This window comes from Leptidea sinapis, chromosome 20, assembly GCF_905404315.1.
Source record: "Leptidea sinapis chromosome 20, ilLepSina1.1, whole genome shotgun sequence".
Taxonomy (NCBI): Eukaryota; Metazoa; Arthropoda; class Insecta; order Lepidoptera; family Pieridae; genus Leptidea; species Leptidea sinapis.
This window is the reverse complement of record NC_066284.1, coordinates 1,753,026-1,776,046: the sequence shown is the minus strand read 5'-3', so window position 1 is coordinate 1,776,046 and position 23,021 is coordinate 1,753,026. Positions and strand designations below refer to the sequence as shown.

The 23,021-nt window shown below is 35.3% G+C and overlaps 1 protein-coding gene across 1 annotated transcript in view; it reads right to left on the bottom strand.

Annotated features, from left to right (window-relative positions):
* The window catches only part of LOC126970230 (alpha-mannosidase 2), a 44,235-nt gene extending 21,214 nt beyond the window's left edge, over positions 1 to 23,021 (bottom strand). The window contains exons 1-13 of the mRNA XM_050815997.1: positions 22,875 to 23,021; positions 22,516 to 22,730; positions 22,049 to 22,360; positions 19,252 to 19,399; positions 18,267 to 18,441; positions 15,832 to 16,133; positions 15,033 to 15,118; positions 13,516 to 13,616; positions 12,130 to 12,307; positions 11,176 to 11,360; positions 10,057 to 10,230; positions 8,251 to 8,515; positions 6,152 to 6,324 (exon numbers count right to left, since the gene is read on the bottom strand). Of these exons, the coding sequence (XP_050671954.1) occupies positions 6,152 to 6,324; positions 8,251 to 8,515; positions 10,057 to 10,230; positions 11,176 to 11,360; positions 12,130 to 12,307; positions 13,516 to 13,616; positions 15,033 to 15,118; positions 15,832 to 16,133; positions 18,267 to 18,441; positions 19,252 to 19,399; positions 22,049 to 22,360; positions 22,516 to 22,647 (2,231 nt within the window). The 5' untranslated portion in view covers positions 22,648 to 22,730; positions 22,875 to 23,021. The remainder of the gene's footprint in view (positions 1 to 6,151; positions 6,325 to 8,250; positions 8,516 to 10,056; positions 10,231 to 11,175; positions 11,361 to 12,129; positions 12,308 to 13,515; positions 13,617 to 15,032; positions 15,119 to 15,831; positions 16,134 to 18,266; positions 18,442 to 19,251; positions 19,400 to 22,048; positions 22,361 to 22,515; positions 22,731 to 22,874) is intronic.

The following is a 23,021-nucleotide window of genomic DNA, read 5'->3' as shown; positions in this document are numbered from 1 at the left end:
AGTTACACGTAAGTCGACCAACCAGTTATGCATGTATGATTCACGAAATTGTAATCTTTATGAAGATATAATACCGGCTAACACATCCAAATTGATCCGCATACCTATTAATTTTCATGATGGTGACGTTTTAGTGACAGAACAAATAATATCCAACTGTACTATTCGCGATTGCATTACCACAGTCAAGAACAATCGCGGTATAATAGAGATCGTAAACCCCACTAAGCATGATATAGTGTTCTCAATGGATAAACCGGTTAGTGCAGAACTATTTAATGAGCAATGCACGCACACTCAACAACCTAGTGATCGTGCTTCGGAAGTTCTTTCGCGATTACGAACGAATCATTTGAATCCAGAAGAACGTGCTAACTTAGAATCTCTCTGTGCACAATATGCTGACGTTTTTTATCTTGATGGTGAACCCTTGACATTCACCAATAAAATTAAACATAAAATCCGTACCACAGATGAATTACCCGTTTATACTAAAACCTATAGATACCCTTACGTTCACAGACAGGAAGTACGGGAACAAATTACAAAAATGCTTGAGCAAGGGATAATCCGTCCTTCACAATCAGCATGGAGCTCCCCCATATGGGTAGTTCCAAAGAAAAGCGATGCCTCTGGAAAAATTAAATGGCGTATTGTTGTTGATTTCCGTAAAATTAATGAAAAAACTATAGATGACAAATACCCCATCCCCAACATTAACGATATTTTGGATAAGCTTGGTAACTGTCATTATTTCACCACTTTAGACCTTGCAAGTGGATTCTATCAGGTAGAAATGGACCCCTCTGACATCCACAAGACGGCATTTAACGTAGAACATGGGCATTTCGAATTTTTACGAATGCCAATGGGTCTGAAAAATTCACCATCCACATTTCAACGTGTGATGGATGATGTCCTAAGGGATCTCCAGAATGTTATCTGTTTAGTATATTTGGATGATATAATAGTGTTTAGCGTCTCATTACAGGAACACATAGTTAATTTAGAAAAAGTTTTCAAATGATTAAGGGAATCTAACTTCAAAATTCAAATGGATAAGTCAGAATTCTTAAAGTTAGAAACCTCATATTTAGGACACGTAATAAGTAAAGATGGTATAAAGCCTAATCCCGATAAAATCACTGCCATCCAGAGATTCCCCATTCCAAAAACTGCTTCCGAGATTAAGCGTTTCCTCGGTTTGCTCGGTTATTACAGGAAGTTTATTCCAGACTTTGCTCGTATAACTAAACCCATGACGCAATGTCTAAAAAAAGGTTCAAAAATCACCTACAACGATCCCAAATACATTGACTGTTTTGAGAAATGTAAGATACTCTTGACTAACGACCCTATACTACAATACCCGGACTTCACTAAAGACTTTGTACTAACAACTGACGCTTCTAACTTCGCGATAGGTGCTGTTCTTTCTCAAGGACCTATTGGTAGCGACAAACCAATAGCTTACGCATCCAGGACTTTAAACTCGAGTGAGACTAACTACAGTACAATCGAAAAGGAACTGCTAGCCATCGTTTGGGCAACAAAATACTTTCGTCCGTATTTATTCGGTAGAAAATTCAAAATAGTCACAGACCATAGACCTCTACAATGGGTTATGAGCCTTAAGGAGCCTGGCTCTAGACTCACCCGTTGGAGACTTAAGTTGAGTGAATATAATTTCACCGCAGTCTATAAGCAAGGCAAACATAACACCAATGCAGACGCTTTGTCTCGTGTTGAATTAAATAATGAAGACACTAGTTCTATAGTTGTTAATGTATCCGAAAAGCCTCAATCAGTTGCGGGGTCTGAAACTCTATCGGCTCCCTCCAGATTACCGATTAATTCAGACACAGTGACTGTTCACACTAGTAACGAAATTCCAATCCTTGAAGTCCCAATTTCAGATGAACCACTAAATAAATTCAGTAGACAGATTTGTTTCATTTTAGTAGGCGATATTACGAAAAGACCAGTAGTGACTAAACCCTTTGAAACTCACACCCGGACTACTATACAACTTTCCGAATCTAACTTGACTAATGACGTTGTTAATGCAGTTAAGGAATATATTAATCCAAAAGTAAGAACAGGTATAATAATCCATCCACCTCTCGCTATGTATAAGATTATTCCAATTATACAAGATAACTTTAAAAGCTCTTCGATGAATCTCATCTTGACAAAAATCGAATTAGAAAACGTTAAGGAATATTTGCGACAACAGGACATCATAAAAAAATATCATGAGGGTAAAACAAACCATCGTGGTATCACTGAATGTTACTTGGCCTTATCATCTAAATACTATTGGCCTAGGATGAAAGAATGTATAAGTAAATATATAAATGAATGTAGCATTTGTGGACAGGCTAAATATGACCGAAATCCAATTAAACAGAGACTTTTAATAGTTTCCCCTCCTTCTAAACCGTTTCAGATAATTCATCTTGATCTTTTTACAGCTCAAAACGAAAAATTTTTAACAATTGTAGATGCGTTTTCTAAATACGCGCAAGCCTACCACTTAAGGGATAGTACTGCTCTGAGTGTCGTACAAGCATTATTAATATTTTGCACACATCACGGTGTCCCATTGACAGTAGTGACAGATGGTGGACCTGAATTTACAAATCAGTTATTTGCAGAATTCATTCGGATCCATAAGATGCAACATCATAAAATACTAGCACATTCACCAAACGACAATGGTATAGTAGAACGATTTCATTCCACTATCCTTGAACATCTCAGGATACTGAAACTTGAGAAACGGAATGAACCAGCTGTTAATCTCATGCCTTATGCTATCTTAGCATACAATAGTTCCATCCATAGTTTCACGAGGTGTAGGCCTTTGGACTTGATAACAGGACATTTTGACCCGCGTGACCCAATTGACATTGACTTAACTGAACATCTATTTCAGCAGTATTCACAAGACCATAGGAAACGAATGCTTCAAGTATATGATATGATTAATGAGATTTCCTTACACGAACGCACCCAACTGACTGAAAATCGTAACAAGGATAGGGAACCGGAGATAGACTATACCCCTGACCAGCAAGTCTTTATAAAAAATCCTTTGGCATCCCGACAAAAACTAGCCCCTCGCTTTACGCAGGATACTGTACTTGCAGACCTTCCAATCCACATTTACACAAAGAAAAAACGCGGTCCAGTAGCCAAATCTCGCCTTAAGCGAAGCCCTAAAAACCTCACCTTGTTGCAGGATATTTCTATGGCTGACAGTACTCCGCACGACCTTAGGACAAGAAGTAACGATTGACTCACTTGACAATGGACCAGGATTACTTCCTTTCAAACTAGGAGTAGCAAGAATCGTCTCACATTACCACGCCTTCCTTAGCCATATAGACTTAGAAAATATTCATAGACAGATAGAATTAGTGAAAAGCCAGATATCCGAATTAAGACCCTTATTAAATAATAAAACTGTATTCCTTTTTGACCCACACATAGAACATCTCAATAGTAAAATTGCATCAATTACAAATAAACTCAACATATTTCAATCATCACGAAATAAAAGAGGTCTCATCGACGGTCTCGGTTCCGTCATAAAAAGCATTTCTGGTAATTTGGATTACACAGACGCGTTAAAGTACGATCGCGCTATTAAGATCTTGCACAGTAATGAACAGAAATTAGAAGTAGAATTAAATAATCATGTCAGCTTAAATAAGAAATTTGTTTCCGAGAGCACTCAAATAATAAGTAGTATTGTATCAAATCAAGATAAAATGAATAAAGCATTAAATTTAATATTACAAAGCGACGCCAGAAAGGACACTGACTTAATAAAGTACGCACATATGGCACAACACTTACTGATCTTAGGAGATAATGTAGAAGATCTGTGTGAAGAGTTACAGAACTTAGAAAATACGTTAACGTTTATTCGTGCATCGAGCACTCCATACTCTATATTTAGTGTTAGTGATGTTAAGGATATGTTAAGTAAGCTTAGGATTTTATATTCTAATAAGGAAGTCCTTGACTTTGAAATTAGAAATTTTTATGAAGTTATTAAATTAGGTTATTTTTATCTAGATAAACAAATAGTAATTGTTATTAAAGTACCGATTGTGGATCCTTCACTATACGACTTCTATAAGCTTTCCCTTGTTCCTAACAGAAACCATAAGACCTTGATCCCACCTTTACCATTCGTAGCAATCTCTAGCAAAGATTCTCGGTACATAGAGACAGAATGTCCGAAGTTAAACTCACTATTTCTCTGCGAATCGAAATCAAACCTACAGATACAGGAAAAGCCCGATTGTGTCCAGCAGCTTATTACTAATCAAGAACTCCCGCCATCCTGTGAATTAACGTCAGTTACTCTGAACAACGAAGCACTGGAAGCACTTGACGACAAACATTACACCATGAGCTTCCCTATTCCAACAAAAGTAAAGATATCCTGCGGACAAGAACAGTATCGAACTTTACATGGCAGCTACTTAGCAATTATCCCACTGAATTGCAACTTGAAAGCACCTACCTTCACGATCTCCAATTCAAACGATCATATCAAAGGACATGTCGTAAGAATAATTGAAATGCCCCAGTACATCGAACCAGAGCCCAAATCTTTACCAAAATTTATTCTAAATTCACCAAGTCTACACAAGCTCCATACTTTTAAAAATGATATAGCAACTCAATCATTGATACATCAAGAAAGCTTCACCGATCCAGTAATCTATCACACGACAATACCCATGTACCTTATACTATTGGGTACATGTGCACTTATTGGAACTTTATCATATCTCCAATTACATAGAAGAAACGAAACCAATGGAACCACGAAGACCTGCAGCGGCACCCCTGATGCAACATATGCTGTTCCGGCACCCAGGATAATCAACCCTAACCAAATAAAAGTTGACCATGGATGCCTACCAGCGACCATCTCGGAGACGTCCTGCAATAGTCGCTGTTCTACGGGGGGAGGTGTTACGCATAGCTAACCCTAGCGAAGCGCCGCATAAGCATAGTCCCATAAACGTTGCACACGGCACTCGAAGCACGAGGCGCAAGCGCAGCAGAAACGTGACTTAGGTGACATCATGACGGCGTTTACCCGATCATGGGAAATATAATTGAATTCATTACTTGATCTAGCATCGATCAGTAGACATTAGGATAATTAATTGTAATTAGTTTTAACTTTCTTTTAATAAATAAGTTGAAGTAAATTTGCATTTTTTTGCATCTCCTGGCTGCAACCAACGTAATTAGTACCTATACCTATAATTATCAATATTTACACAAAATTGGGACATTTATTAGAATAACTTCATCATATACTGTCATCACACCCGTTGACATGGCTCACGTGACCCATCTGTTGGTTTGTCTTCCTATTCCATACAAAAAGAACTGAAGTTTTTTTTATGAAAATAAAGGAAGAGACTAGCTGGACGTTCAGCTGATGGTAATTGATACGCCCTGCCCATTACAGTGCAGTGCCGCTCAGAATTCTTGAAAGATCCAAAAATTCTGAGCGCTACAACAAGCACTACAACTGCGCTTGTCTTACTTATGCCCTCGAGACAAGATGTTAAGTCTCATTTGCCCATTAATTTCACTAGCTACGGCGACCTTAAGACCGAAACACAATAATGTTATTAATAATGTAAGAACTGAAATTAAATTTAACATCATTGAATTGTATTAGACTATATTAATTTTCTAAGTTTTTCTTTGTATAATTTTATTATTTTCTTTTTAATTGTAAATATAACATACATTATTTTTTTTTATCTGCAATTTAATTAAAATCAAAGTATAATGTAATTTAAGATAAGATTGTCGATGTAATTTGTAGATTTAGGATGGATAAAATGCCTGAAAATAAATGATTTATTTATTATTATTATACTTAACACATTTTTCGTTCACGGCAGAAATAGCCGCGGTTGTGGTACCCATAATGTCGCCGGCATCTTGTGCAAAGGAGCCCCTCACAACCACATAAAAGTTTTGTAATAATTATTTGTTTTTGCCATCATCACACCCGTTGACATGGCTCACATGACTCGCCTGTTCGTGTGTCCCACCCACGACCCACCTTTCTATTTCATACAAAAATAACTGAAGTCCTTACTTATTGAGACTCATAATGTCCCTCAAGGACACCGTGTAGATGGTGATGGCCAGTGGCTCCACAGTAACGGGGAACGACAGTTGGAACTTGTTGGCTGCAAACCCGAGCCGCTTCTCCCCGGCAACCACCGGGGATATCTGCGCCATCATATGAACTCCATCTGGGTCGAACACCTGAAAACGAACATCCACTTTCACCATTTTGCATGTTGACATGCAGTCTGCTGGTCTGGCGCACCCAAGTATCACTTCGATCCATTTGACTGCGTGCAACGCAGAGCAGCTCGAATTTTCACTAGGCGTTGCGCAGAGACGTCGCTTCATTGTGTGTCTTCTACCGCATTTATCACGGGGAGTGTACCGAAGGGCTTTTTCACCTGATTCCTGCCGCCGAATTCCACCTTCGCACGACACGCCACAACTTATCATGCCCACAATCTCGATGTGTGGCGGTCCTCCACAGTGCGGTTTTCAAGAAGCTTTTTTCCACGTAGTACAAAGCTGTGGAATGAACTTCCTTGTGCGGTGTTTCCGGGACAAGACGACATGGGTACCTTCAAAAAAAGCGCGTATATCTTCCTTAAAGGCCGGCAACGCTCGTATGATTCCTCTGGTGTTGCAACAGAATGTGAGAGGCGCTGATCACTTAACACCTGTTGACCCGTACGCTCGTTTGTCCTCCTATTCCATAAATTATTTGCAGCTGCTCCTTATGTGTATAAATAGAGAAGTCCTATATATGTATTATTAGTTCAAGTTTATGTAAGTTTTAAGAAAATACGTTTTAATATTAATAAAGGTACATTTACAAACACAAAGCACTTTCATATGCTAAGCCATTCAGAAATTTATCCCCAAAATTTTTAGTTTATTGCATTTACATAAAATTCTTGTTCTAAATTTTGGCCATATGTGAGAAACAAAATTATATTTACAAAATGTGGGTAAGTAGTTTTAATAATACGAGATATTAAAATTGTTTCCAAAAAACCTCTAAAATATATTATATATATAAATCCAGTGTCCTGATGTTTGTTCCCAGTGAACTCCTAAACTAGTGAATTATTAATGATTTTAATGGGGTGCAGTTTAGTCCAACTTGAGAGATATAATAGTTTTTATTTCGACTTGGGACCCATAATTATTTTAATTTCCAATATTTCTTTGTGTGGACATATTTTCTATGAGAGAATACATTGATACACGGTTTCACAGTTCTGCTGTGAAACAATTTCATTATAACAACCTGTTGTTAGCATATTTTACGAAATAATTCTTTATGTTATGAAATATTATTGACAAATTAATAAAGAACAGTATTTTATTTATTACTAGCTGACCCGGCAAACGTTGTATTGCCATATAAATTAAGAGCGTTTCTTGGAAATTGCAACATAACTTTACATTTCTAAAATAAACGTAGCCTAAGTTACTCTTTATCACATCAGCAACCAAATAAGAGGCAAATAAGAGTCCCGTCAAAATAGGTCTAGCCATTTCAAAAATTTGCCGGAACAAACAGGCAGACAGAAAGAAATTGTAAAAAATGGTATTTAGGTGTATGTGCCGTATAAATATTCATATACATGTAGTAAAAAAAGGTTATTTCAATATTACAAACAGACACTCCAATTTTATTTATTTGTATAGATGTACTGAACTAAGTCTGTCGGGTCAGCTAGTATATTATAAATCCGATTACTATTAAACGAAATCACTCGCTGGGATAATCTGGAAGTTGGCTGATATATAGAGAAAGAGATCGTATTTTATAAATTCAAATATTTTTATTTAAAATAGGATGTGACATCACGTATTGAAAATCAAAAACTACCACCCATTCCAAAACGAATGCCTCAGACCTGAGAAGAACGGGCGCAACAAACTTGGCGGGCACTTTTATTTATCGAAAAAATATGTTTACAAAGTAAGATTGTACAATAGAACTTATTATTTAATAGCCTGTGGGCGGTCGCTCCACTCCCATTCTGTGGTACCTATCATTAAGAAAGTCATTTATAACAGAAACGTTTTTTAACAATTCTTTTGAATAACGTAATATTTTGGTTTGAACATTTTCTGGGATAATAAGTCACGTACTTCAACATGAGGCGACGACACCAGCACCGTGAGGATCTCCTGTCTCCTGAACGCGAGCGCGTTGTACAGCACCAGTCGTCTGGACGGTGACACCTCGTCCAGCGCGATCGTGATCCTCGTCGGAATCTCGTCGTGGCGTCTCCAGATGTCGTCCACGTCGAAATATATGTCCTCTTGAGTCTGTTCTTGTATTACCGGCTGCTTCAGCAGGAAGTAAGCCGCCTTTTGGATTGCTGATTGGCTTTGCTTTATTGCTGCCAGCAGTCTATATAAAAATAATTCACCATGACTTAAGACAGATACACATATATTTCATTTTACCAGTAGGAGGCTCCTTTGCGAAACAATTATGGGTATATTAGGGGTATCACATGGGCCGGCTAGATTATGAGTAACACACTGGTGCCTATTTCTGCCGTGTAGCAGTAATGTGTAAGCCGCCGTAGCTAGTGAAATTACTGTGCAAATGACACTTAACATCTTATGTCTCAAGGTGACGAGCGCAATTGTGGTGCCGCTCAGAATTATTGCGTTTTTCAAGAATCCTGCGCGGCACTGCATTGTAATGGTCAGGGCGTATCAAATACCATCAATTTAACGTTCTGCTCGTCTCGTCCCTTAATTTCTTAAAAAAAATATGGTAGTGGATCTATGTTCTATACTGCTAAGCCCAAAGTGATAATTAGCATGATTATTGCCAACTTCCGCTGATGAGAAGTTATAATTTTATTATAATTTCACTTTAGTACGAGACAGTATTTTTATATTTTATTTCATTTAAGAATTTGATTGGACTATCTAACAGGTTACATAGGTATGTAATTATATCTGGTATCGAGGAGAAATACAAAGCGCAGGTCCGGCCACATTTGGAGTATTGCTAGTCATCTCTGGTCTGACGCACGTCAGCATCAGCTCGATCCATTTGACCACGTGCAACGCAGAGCATCTCGAATTGTCGGGGACTTAATGCTCTGTGAACGGCTGGATCACTTGGCGTTGCGTAGAGACGTCGCTTCATTGTGTGTCTTCTACCGCATTTATCACGGGCATGTACCGAGGGCTTTTTCTCCTGATTCCTGCCGCCGAATTCCACCTTCGCACGACACGCCATAAGTTAGGATATCATCCCCACCATCTGGATGTGTGGCGGCTCTTCACAGTGCGGTTTTCAAGAAGCTTGCTTCCAAGTACTACAAAGCTGTGGAATGAACTTCCTTGTGCGGTGTTTCCGGGACAATACGACATGGGTACCTTCAAAAAAGCGCGTACATCTTCCTTAAAGGCCGGCAACACTCGTGTGATTTCTCTGGTATTGCAACAGAAAGTGGGCGGCGGTGATCACTTAACACCAGGTCGTTTGTCCTCCTTTTCCATAAAAAAAAGAAGTGACTGACAGCTGAAATCCAGTTGATACTAGTTTAGCGGTCTTTGCTACCTGCATGTTATTAATATAATTCAGAAACAGATTTTAAACTTGTACTAATAATAAAAGAAAGAAAAAAAAGTTTATTCATGACGATATAGTACAATAAAACATAAAAGAAAATTGAGAAATATTATTTTCTATTCGTCACAAAGTGGTCCCAACTATATTATTATAATATTTGATAAATAAACGTAATTATATTAATTATTATTATTATTTCAACCATCAAAAAGATTACATATAAATAGCTTCTTCGATATCTTCAAAACAGATAACCTAGAGGATTACCGCGATTTACGACGGTGACTGTACTTAAGGATGTGCTAGACGAATTGCGATAAGGGGGTTCAGTGATATTTCTAACGGCTTATACGTACTTTTTAGCGTAGTCTTCGCGGACTTCGTCCCGGGAGGTTCCCGTGACTCCGTCGTGGTGCTGGAAGAGCGCTAAGGCTCGCCGCGCACTATCGACACTGTCGCGCAGTTGCAGCGACATTATGTACGACACGGAGCCCGACGAAGCCGCTTGGCTTGTTATTATTTCAGCCGCTCTGTGAACAAACATAAAAACAATTCTAGTCCCCCCGATAACGTGACCTGGAAAGGTCTCAAAACGTCGGGTTACTTAAAATCATAATAAAAATGTAACTTTTACGCAAAACGAATGAAAATTACACAGTTAATATTACACGCGTTTTAATACTTTAAAAAGATTTTTATTAAAATTTATTTACAAAACAAACAAAAATAAATTGTGAGAACATCCCCGCAATGCCGAGATAAAATTCTGTACAAATACACTCGAATGACTTTCTGATTTTACAGGCAAACTTTTTTTCAGATATTTCCAGAAACTACTTTCAGCAACAATAATTTTACAATATACAAATGATTTGAGTTTTCTTTGGTGTAAATTCCGCCAATATTTGTCTTTTAACAATTTGACACGTGTTTCGCCTCTTCAATTCGCATTCAACTTCATATCCGAGTATTTTTTTAAAAGTGTATCGGCAGCGCATATATTCAAAACTGAAATCGTAAGTGGCAAACGAAGCATTCTATAGGCACTTATTTTATGCAAAAATTCTTGAACAACCACGTAGGTACAAGACATAAAAAAGGTATTTAAAAAAAAGATTATGAAGACGATAAATTTTCGTACTTAAAACAAATAAATGCGATCAACAGTAGATACATCAAAAGTAAAAGGTCCATATTCGCGAATAGTGTACTTGATTTACATAAATATTTTGAGGCAATGGTACAGTTGGGAGAGATTTCATTTATCATTACTAAAATAAAGAAAAGCACTTCATTTTTTCCCATCATCGAAGTTTTCTTGATATTTTTTTTTTCAAATTATTTAACTTTTTTACTGAGAGGCAAAGTTTATTTCATGACACTACGTTTAAAAACCAACGCTATTTATAAAACGCTTATACACTGCCTCAGTTTCGACCAGAATGATGTTACAGTAAATTAATCGCCCACATTACCTCACATAAGCCAACAGCACTCGATCCATATTCTTGTAGAAAGGTCTGGAAGTGTAGTAACCGCTCCAGTAGTGCTGATTTCTGTCAGCATACGTGAAGAAATCTCCCGATAGAACTGGGAAGTCCGATAGTTTCACCTCCTCATGGACCGCTTTAAAGTAGTCACTCAGCGTTCCAAATTGAACCTAAACAACGTTGAATAAGTATGTAGTTCGATTGTTAACTGGCTGTTTACTTAAATAGACGCCTCTACGTGTCCCAAAAAGTATCGCTAGGTCCTTTGAACGTAAAAAAGCTTTTCAAATTTGAGCCCCAGCAGAAGTTTTTGAGTTTATAGACAAAAATCAAGAAATAAAAAACTTTGTGATTCGCCATAATGCCATAGATTTTTTTTAACCCATCAAAAAAAAAAAATCAAAAATTTATATATTATATATATTAGATATATATATATATATATATATATATATATATATATATATATATATACATACATACATACATACATATATATATCACTATACCATCAGCGTTCAATAAAAGGCGTATTCAAGTGTGGAACGTGTTAAAGTGATTTTTGTAAATCAAACTGAAATAGTGTATTTAAGTGTGGAACGTATCAGTGATGTTTGTAGAGCAAACTGAAATAATTTTATTCAAATGTGGAACGTGTCTAAGTTATTTTTGTAGAGCAAACTGAAATAAGTGTATTTAAGTGTGGAACGTGTCAAAGTGATTTTTGTTAAACAAACTGAAATAAGTGTATCCAAGTGTGGAACGTATCAAAGTGATTTTTGTAGATCAAACTGAAATAAGTGTATTTATGTGTGGAACATGTCAAAGTGATTTTTGAAAAACAAACTGAAATAAGTGTATCCAAGTGTGGAACGTATCAAAGTGATTTTTGTAATACGTATTTAATAAAGAGAATTAAATTAAATTTAAATTCCATACCTCAGCGTTCCAGGCGTCGTTGTTGTTGATATAGTCGATAAGCATCTCGTAGTTGGAGTACTGGTTGTCCCACTCGTTGGCGCGGTCGTAACGGAAGTCATCGCCTAGCGGAAACAGAACCACGTTGCTCCGATACAGTTGTGCCTTTTTCCTCCACTGGTCAAGTATTACAGATGCTCTGTCAAATACACCAATTTGCGTTAAGTAAAAATATACTGGTTTTGTAATAGTAGTTACTACACGGCCACATAATCTCTGGACCTCACTGGAACGTGAAGCCCCCTCCCGTTTCCCTTTCACTCCCTCGCGCTCGTCATGTTGCGTCAGTACAGTTCACAGAGTTTCATTACCGTTAGGTACTTTCGTATATTTTTGTGCATTATTACTGCTTTGTTTTTGAAGTTTTCATTGTTGCGTTTAGACTTTTGTTGTTAATAGTTCTGTAGTTTCTGTTGTTTTGTGTCGCTATAATAGTATTGCTATAAAAATAAATATTTTTTTTACATAACCCAGATTATTTCATTGATTTTTCATCAATATAATTTATTATTAAATTAGGTTTGCATATACGGTGCATTAAATTAAATCATACTTTTAATAAATTATACTTTTTAGTTTTTTAAAGTCAGTTTTTTTAAGCGTACTTTTTTATTTTTTATTTTTTAATGTCTCTAATAGGAAAAATGAATAGACTCCGAAAAAATGCTTTTCGAAACTATTTCACGTTCTTGTGAGATAATGAAATATCCTAGTTTGTTAGCTTTTTGTTGTTTGTATATAATATATCATACAATTAACCTAAATGAAAACTCCTAAAAAAGCTGTACACAAAATAAAATTACATCATCCATTAACAATAACACTATCCACGTAAACATAAATAAAAAAAACTACTTTGTCAAACTATGTGAAATTTTTATGGGATCAAACTGGCAACTATTCCACATCAATCTGAAGAAGAATCACGTAAATACGTTCATAGATGTCAGCGTAATCGGTGTACATATATAAAAAAGTACCAATCGAATTGAGAACCTTCTACTCTTTGAAGTCGGTTAAAAATGGAATCCATTTATAGAGGAATGGCTTCCATAATACAATAATTGAAATATAGTTTTAGTGTATATTTAAAAATCTCAAAGGAAAAGTTTTCTTCCTTAATTTACACTTTCAAATCGTAAGTACGATTTCGGGTTGAAAATAACACATTAAATTTTTCAAACACATTGACTAATATGGCGTTCATAAATTAAATAATTTCCTTATACAATTTATAAAATATTTTAGATATTCTCTCTTCGTCGCCATAATCGTAACACATACATCCCATAACAATAAACAATTTTTTTATTGCAGGCATTAATTGGACCAATGTATAGAACCTACCTCTCGGCAACATTTTTTTGAACCACCTTCCTCGGCGCGATGCCCCACGGACATGTGACACCATTTCCTGGCAGCCTTTTGAAGTCAAATTGACAACATACCTGCAAATAAAATATAAATGTCATTATATAACCATTACATGAAAAACGAAAGTATGGCAGGAAAAATAGCATAAATAATAGTGAAAAAAATACATCTAGGGCATTCTAGGGAATAGGGGAAAGCATGTTTTACGCAATGGGCGTCATATTGGAACCTGGATCCTATATGTGGCCAAGGCTTAGGAGTTAGTACCGATTTAAAATATACTGTTATATTAAAAAAAACTCGTTTTATATATTATATCAACAGAATTAAACCAATAAGGCACAGCTTGGGATCGAATTGTTAAATTTTTCAAAAATGGGCTTCTCAAATTTTCTTATTCAAAGCCTTCTGTTGTTATAACCCAGAATTCTAAACTTTGTTAGCATTTTACATAATATTATTAAAACTTATTATAGTAATGGTGTTCTTTGCAACAATCTAACTATAGTGTTAATGACAATTTCCACTTCAGTTCATACTTAAACCCCTATTATTTTTTGTATGAACGTAAGTCATAATGATGAACATTACTGACTTCCATTAATCAATATTGGTAAAGATACAGATATTGCTTTTTACTGGTTGAGTGGGTACTTAGTGCTACATTTGATACTAATCAGTGGGAATTGATGTTAAGATTATCTACATCAGATTATATTAACACGAAACAAAAATCTAAATATATCAAGATTTTGGTAATCCCCACCCTTGTTGTCTGTAGATATTACTAGTTTTGTTTGGACTATTAACACTTTTCAACCGACTTCAAAAAGGAGGAGGTTCTCAATTCTATCGGTATTTTTTTTTATGTATTGTACACCGATTACGGTGAGATTTATAATCCGATTTACGTGATTCTACTTTCAATTCTTCTTTAGTTCGATGCGGAATAGCTGCCATTTGGTCCCATAAAAATTTTACATAGTTTGGCCCAGTACTTTTCATTTAATGAAAATTTTTGTTTATGTGGATGATGTAATTATTTTGTGTGTACGTATTTTTAGAAGTTTTCATTCAGGTTGATTATATATTATTATTATTAACTGACACTAAAAAGTAAAAAAATTAATAATTACATAATAATATAATTACAGTTAGTAAGCTGTTTATAATATAATATAAGTATTTTGTTTAGGGCTTAGCACAGACTTAAAACCCATCAATAGGTAGCACATATAAATAGTAGTATTTTATTAATATTAAAGGTAAAGGTTTGCATAAGATGTATATTAAACGTTGTTAAAAATGTTTTTTATACGTAGTTTTTTTTTAATATATTGGGCATGCTTCTATAATTTATTAATAGAGTAATAATAATATCCCATTTATTTAAGGTTAACATGTGATATCAATCGAAAGAATTTAATTTATATGAAAACAATCGATCCAACAGAGGTACAGTAGTAAACATTGTGTCAAAGAAAACTTACTTTGGGATCGGGGCCGCAAGAGTGCGGTACGTCGTACGAGTAGAAAGGCATCATGTGAGTAAACATATCCGTCTTGCCGACACCATCTACGGATAGTAAACATTTGTTATCAAAAACATAAAAAAAATTATTTATTTCAGCACTAAAAATATTTTTGATTCAACCTGAGAGTTGAACGAAGCGTACAAGATTTTATGACGACACGTAACTCGAACAGTTAGCTCAGTTGGAAGAGCACTCGCACGGACCGCGAGAGGTCGTGGGTTCGAGCCCCGCATCGTTCATAAGCGAATAATGATGAAGTTCAAATTTTATTTGTGTATAAATCCTAGAAGTGAGGGTTATCACTTTAAAAAAAACATAACAAATTGTTTAGATTTGCAAGAGCGACATCTCTAGTCAATTTCCTAATATGAAAATATTGGGGTTGAGCAGGTTATCAACTGTATACTAGATCCTGTAGATGAAGCCACAACCCGAGAGTTGAACAAAGAATACAAAATATTATGACGATACGTTAACTCGAACGGTTAGCTCAGTTGGAAGAGCACACGCACGGAACGCGAGAAGTCGTGGGTTCGAGTCCCGCATAGTTCATAAAAAATGTTTTCAAATTTTATTTGTGTAATATTTTTCATCCCAATTGCTTCGTTAGGCTAAAAGGACAATAATTGTCCTCACAGTCGTCGATATCATTCTGAAAAATTTTGTGAAAGATCTAGAAAATTCGAGAGACCAACTCTCTAATACTTGTTTACACTTATAAAAATGTATGTAATTGAATTAAATAAAAATTTACCCCACAACTGCCTCCACTTAAACTCCAACTGTCTATTCATAGCAAGTTCTTTCTTAACCCTGTAATGTACTCGTTGGATCAAAGAGTTCTCAAATCCGGCTAACTTCAGTAAATATGGTTGGCTGCTTGAGTGGCCGAAGGGATCGATAGCCCAGGCGTTTTTGGGTATGTATTTAAGGTTGTCAATCAACCATTGGTGGCCTACTGTCAGCTGTTGAATGACAGACAACCAATGAGAGTTGGCCTCATCATTCATTACCCAACCCCCTGTGACTATTTCAATTTTCCCAGCTTTCAAGAGTCTGTAATTAAAATTTTAACAAATTTTTAATATGTATATAGATAAAAAATTTAAACGTTTGTTTGTATTTTCAAATTAGGAATACTAGGGCTAAACGGAAGCCTCACCGAAGATAATGCTTTGCTAAACATTTGGACGTCTTGGACGACAACACAACGGAGTCTGCAGATTTTTCATGTTACATGATAAATATATACAATATATACCATACAATAATAAATGGAGACTGGACAAAAAAAGGACTGGTAAAGTTCTCGCGAAACTTAAAGGCCGTTTAACTCGCGTATTGTACAGTCAGGTGGACGATACTTACTAACTAATAAATTTAATTTCTTATATAACATTTTATAAAATTGAGTTATTTATTGAAATACTCTTCATTATTGCACAGGATTACTGGGCTAATGAGACTTAATATCTTATATCAAAGTGACGAGCGTAATTGCAATGCCAATCAGAATCATTGTAATGTTCATATCACCTACCATGAAGTCTGGATCATATCGTCACTCCTCGTAAAAAAAATATTTATTTTAAATAGTAAGTTCGCAGACCAGTTGCAAAAGTGTCTTTTTTTAGGACGTTCAGCAGATGGTAATTGATTCGCCCTGCCCATTACAATGCATTGCCGCTCAGGATTCTTGAGAAAACCAAAAATTCTAAAGGGACACATTACTGCTTCACGGCAGAAATAGGCGCCGTTGTGGTACACATAACCTAATTAAAATAAAAAAATATCTGCACTTTCTCTAGGATTAGCGAGGAGACGTGTTAACATAGACTTCATGAGGGTTGCAGACACAAGAAATGGATTCCATTTAACTCCACGCATTGTGGACTAATTTAAAAGAAAGTTCACTACGTAGAACCAGATTCCTTAGTCATGGACAAAACGCCAACGAGTAAAAACAACTCCATTTATAGCCTATAAAAAAGTCACAAAATGATTCTTCCATTCACTCTTGTATAATTGCAATTTTATTTATATATTTATTTTTATTTTTTGATTAAAACTGTTACAATACCAATTACATTAATCAAGTACATAGCTATTGCTTAACACTATTATGGACTCACAAAGTTGGACAGCAAGTGCACCAACACCTTAAGTCTATTAGCAAATAGATCACAATCAGGGCGGGCTTCTACGAGGCGATTAAACAATATCAAGGCTCGCGAGCCTACGTGCCGCGGCACGGGCGCCGCAGTAGGTGCGACCGTGCGACACGCTGGTACCGCCAGAAGACGGTGATTTCTGCTACGACTATAATTGTCAGGAGTAAACAATCGAATCGAAAGCTCATTATGAATATCAGGGGCATCTATTAAGCCCCGGCTCACTTTAAGTAAGGTAGTTGCTTGGTCGAGAGCCCGTCTGGTTACTAGTGTTGTATTCCAGGCAACCCGACGGTACAAGTACGGGTAGTAACCCAGTTTCCGCTTATACATTAAACTCAAAAATGCTTTTTGTACTTTCTCCAGCATAAGGGAAAAGGTTACTTCATAGGGATTCCATACGCGCGAGGTCGCTTCAAGCTTACTACGCATAAGGGCGATGTAAAGCAGTTGTATTATATTGATGCTGTGGAAATCGCGCGCATTCCTTAATACGAATCCTAGTCTCATAAACAACTCTTGAGTGACTATTATTATATGGTCGGGGAAGGGAAGCTTTTGGTCAAATGTCCCACCCAGATCTTTTATTGAATTTCATCTACTAATGAGCTTACCATTAATGCGGTACTGAAAAGTCATTACGCATATTTGGGAATCTCAGGTAAGTCATTTACCATTAATAAAAATAATAAAGGTCCTAGGATTGAGCCTTGATTCACCCCAGAGCGGGTATGATAAGGGTTCGGTTCATAAATTCCATGTCTAAAAATCTGCTGCCGATCAGGGAGATAGTCAGACAAGAGAATAAGAAGCTTTGGACAGAAGCCTATAACACAAAGTTAGCAAGCAGGATCATTATTAACCCTGTCGAAGGTCTTACGGAAATCAAAGTAAAGCACTTCTACTTGTAATCGCATATTTAATTATTATTAATTTATCTACATGCATTAGGAAGTCTCATTTTTAATCATAGAGTTAAGTTCCACCCATTCATTTATTTTTTTAACAATATACTCACTGTATAAATGCTGCCTTCTCAGTTTCACTTGCATCCAAATTCCACCAGAGTGATAGAAAACTTATTTCCGCCCAAATAAACTTCCTTCCAATACCAACCGATAGTTTTTCAACCATATTAGTAAATATTGCCTTTGTTTGCGTTTTATAATAGTTCTCAAATGTCTTCAACCATCCTGGAATGTCATATATTATGTCGGTTTAAATACCAAACATTACTTTTTACGAATATATAAAAAAAATGTTTATAGAGAGGATTCAAAATCGCTTAGTTTAAGCCTAATAGAATAAAGTTACTTTGACTTTCAAAAAGAAATGATTCTGTCCATACTAAATTACGAAAATTGGTTGGCTACTTTAGATGTGAAAGAGTTATAGATAGATCTACACCTATTTTACTATTAAAAAAGGCACAAAAAGGCATTTATTTTCTCAAAATTGATTCGATTAGAATTATTTTTGATGTCATTTCTAATAACTACTAGATACAACTACCGCTTCGGAAACAAATGGCGCTCTGAGAGAGCAGAAGCGGCGCAAGAAACTCTCCCAGCATTCTTTTTTTGCGCTCTTTTCAATAAAAATATACAATATTGTCAGTCATATCTATCGCTATAAAATAATCACAATCTAGTCCCAGGCTGTCCGATCATTTAGATTTTCAGCAGTGGAGTAAAAAGATTTACGACAGAGCCATTTTTTTATAAAACTTAAATTTATTTATAGATAATGCCTGAACAGTGTATGGGACTTTATTATAGAAGTGTATACATTTACCCTTAAAGCTATTATGTATCATATGAAGTCTATTAGAATTAGTTACAAGCAATCCCTTAATTACATAATATTATATTTAAAACATTAGTATGGAAAGTATTTAAATGTATATTGATCTTACATTATATTATTTTAAATAATTAAAAAAAACTTATGGTTAGTACAGTTTACAAAAAAAAAGGAGAGAAGTAATCATTTATGAATCTTACCCGGATCATTGTGAGAGTGAGGTACTATGAAGACCTTCAGTTTGTGTTTACTGCTCCACTGGTTGTCTTTGTACTCAATCTCCCAACCTTGTTTCCATACTCCACCATCTTTGTCGTCAAACATAATCCTTTCATACATGGACAACATCTACACAAAATAATATGAGGTAAAAATATGTGTTTTTTTATGGAAGAGATGACTGATGCTAAGCTAACCGGCGCCCACATTCGCTTGGAACAAGGGAAACACAGGAGCGTTGCCGGCCATTTAGAAAGCTGTACGCTCTTCTTTGTGCCCATGTCGTATCGTCCAGGAAACAACGCACAAGGAATCTCATTCCACAATTTGGTTGTACGTGGAAGAGAGTTTCTTTAAAACCGCACTGTGGATGAACGACACACATCCAGTATGATACCAAGCGAAAACACTCCGTGATAAACGGGGTAGATACTGGATCCCCGTAAATTAGAGCAGCTCTGCATTGTACGTGCTGAAATGGTTCGAGCCGATACTGAAGTACGCCAGACCAGATATGATGAGACCTGCGCTTCGTAGAGCGCTAGAATGTGGGCCAGCTTGAAGTATTGCCGTGCTCTATTTATGACGCTCAACTTCTTGAAAGCCAATTCGGCTTTACCTTCCAAATGAACGCGGAATTGGCAATTGCTCGAGATTTCGAGACTTAGTATGTTTGTGTACACACATCAACTTTATGTAAGGACATTTCGTTAGTAACTTAATACCTCAAAAACTATTTGGACTACAAAAATGAATATCTTTGGTAATTGCTCTTCTTTCGAAATTTGAAAAAGAAAACGGATACGGATTGCGAATTTCACAATTGAAAAGTTAATTCTTGTTCTGTTGTTGTTGTTAACAGCGCAAACTTTATTGATTTGAATAGGATTGTTTTATTTGTTTATTATAATATAGTTAAAACTCTTAAGTCACTCTCGAATCGAGGAGCTCCTCGATCTTACTTTCTTATATACGTTTGTGAATGGCGTCATTGATAATTCCTGTGTAAATAGCTCAATCAAATATTCGTGCCCCATTAAAGACAATTAGGCGGTCATCTTTTTTACCATTCGTAGAAAAAAGTACACACTCACGTCAAGGACACTATTCTACAATTAATAGATTGATGTTGAGTTAAAATGCTATGCATAAATTAACACATAATATGAAATGTATTGAAAGTAAATGAAGAACAATACATATTAGTTGATATTGATATTTTTTCGGATGGTCTTTGGTTATTAAGACATAACTTATTCCATTTATATTCTTAAAATAAATAAAAATTCGTATGTTTAAGTGTATTTTAACATTGTACTATAATGTTTTTACATTGTACTATGTATAAGTAATTTAAAAATTGTTTTTATAATTGGGATATGATGTATGTTTTAATTAATATAAAATATTATTGATCTCTCATTTAATCTTTAAATTCAAATTCATTTTGTATAACATTCCAACAATGTTTGCATTCAATTTCAGACCTGAGATGAATGGTGCAACAAACTCAGGGGGCTTTTTCTTTTCATCAAAAAATGTGTTTACAAAGTAATATTGTAGAATTAAACTTATTATTTAATAGCCTGAGGGTGGTCGCTCCATTCCCAATCTGTGGTCTCATTAAGAAAGTTATTTATGTTATAGTAACCTTTACCACACAAACACTCCTTAACAATTCTTTTGAATATCGTAATACATTTGTTTTGAACATTTTCTGGGATCTTGTTGTAAAAGCATATACATCGCCCCACAAAAGACTTACTAACTCAACTTAGCCTGTCTGTTTATGGTTACATTATGGTTACGACAGTTTGTAACAAATTCATTTATGTGCCTATGCACACACACTACATTATGAAGAATATATTGAGAAGCAACAGTCAAGATGTTAATTTCCTTAAATAGAGCAAAGAGCCGTCCTCTGCAGCACAAATATTGTATATATATTGGCAGTGTTGCCCCATTCAAGCATAAAATAAGGTTGCATTTCATTCTCTATAGTTCAATTAAGAAATTTTAACGAATTTCCTGAAAATTAAGTATATGTGGAATATTCTAAGATAAAGTGAATGTGTGACATTTGTATATATAGAATAAAGCAAACAATGAAATTCTATGTTTTAATTGTAATCTTTTCAAGCCTAGTGATATAGTTGTACTCTTAGATCATTTATACATCTAGATTGCTGTGAAGCTATGAAAATGCAAAAAAAATTGAGGTTGACAGTTAGCCTCTATTTTGAGCAATGCATGCACACTAACACAAAATGACATACAAATTGCGAGAGGCATAGCCTGTCACACACACTAAAGTAATAAACCTGGCCTGTTTTCATTGCTTGTCTAGCTTCAAGAGGCTCTACCTAGATGTATAAATGTATAGTTGTACTCTTCTCACAACCTTTTGAATTACTTTGCTTTGTGTGTTTTTCCTTGAAAATCAAAAACAAATTAGTACTACTAGTTGAGATTGAATGGGCGCCTCACTCATGAGAGGTAAGGCTGGGCCTTTGCCCCACCAACATTCTTTATACACTAGTGCATGAAACATTTAGTGTTGTGTTACAACCCAGTAGAGGTGTGTCATTGAAGGTTTTTATATTAATTTAATTTAACTGTTTTTTGTCAATGGTCAACAGGTTGAAAAAACTGTTAAATTGTCAACCTATAATATATATAACATACATCAGGTGGGTTATTGGCTTGTTCTATCATTGATGCCCACAAACAATCTAAATCTAAAAGTAGATAATTTATAAAGTAAAATAATATTACCTGAACATCTGTTTTAGATGATGTTTGATATATTGGACATTCAGACATATTTTGTTGCACTTTAAAAATCATTTTTGGGGGTTCATTATTTTGTTGCACTTTAAAAATCATTTTTGGGGGTTCATCACCAACTACCTTGAATTCTTTAGCTTTCTGCTGCTTCAAACTATTTGTCGGTTTTTTCACAGAATGTATTTCAGCAGATTGCTCTATTTGATCCATAGCAGTTTTTATCTCTCCCACTACAGCATGGTGCTCATTCAGCTCATTTTCAATATGACGAAGCTTCGATTCCAATGAAGACCACTTATTCTAAAATTAAAAGTTGCTACTTACACAAGTCTTCTTAATGGGGGCTTACAATTTATTAATTTATCATTTGTTCATGTTCCATATTTGTCAGTTTAAACATAAGCATATTGCAAAAGTAACTAAAAGAATTCACAACATTTTCTTTAATTACTTACATCATCAAACTCAACCATTGCCGGCTTAATACTTGGCAACTTGAATGTTAAATCGGTAACAATATAGAGAATTAATAAAAAAACTATAATACATGCTGCCCAGAAAAACGCCGACAGCCTCCGTACCCTCATTATAAATGCAGACTTCAGTACTTTAACACTTATGAGACAAACAATTTCAGTTTATTATCAATTGATTTTTTTAAAGTCGGTATCTAAATTATAAATTTGTTAGCACACGATACTCCGTTTTTTTTGTAACAGTATGAAAATTTAACTCATTATCTGATAACAAAAAAAGAAATAAAGTATAGCATGTTGTAAGTGTATTTATGACTCGTAACTCTTTTCATAATTACACATTATTGCAGTGACCAATTGTTGCATGATAGCTTTTTTATTTAATATCTATTTGAGATAAAAAGAGGTTTATTAATTTGCAACTTTGCACTCAATTCGGCAAAATGTAAATATTATAATCACTGAACAACATTCAAAAACAACAA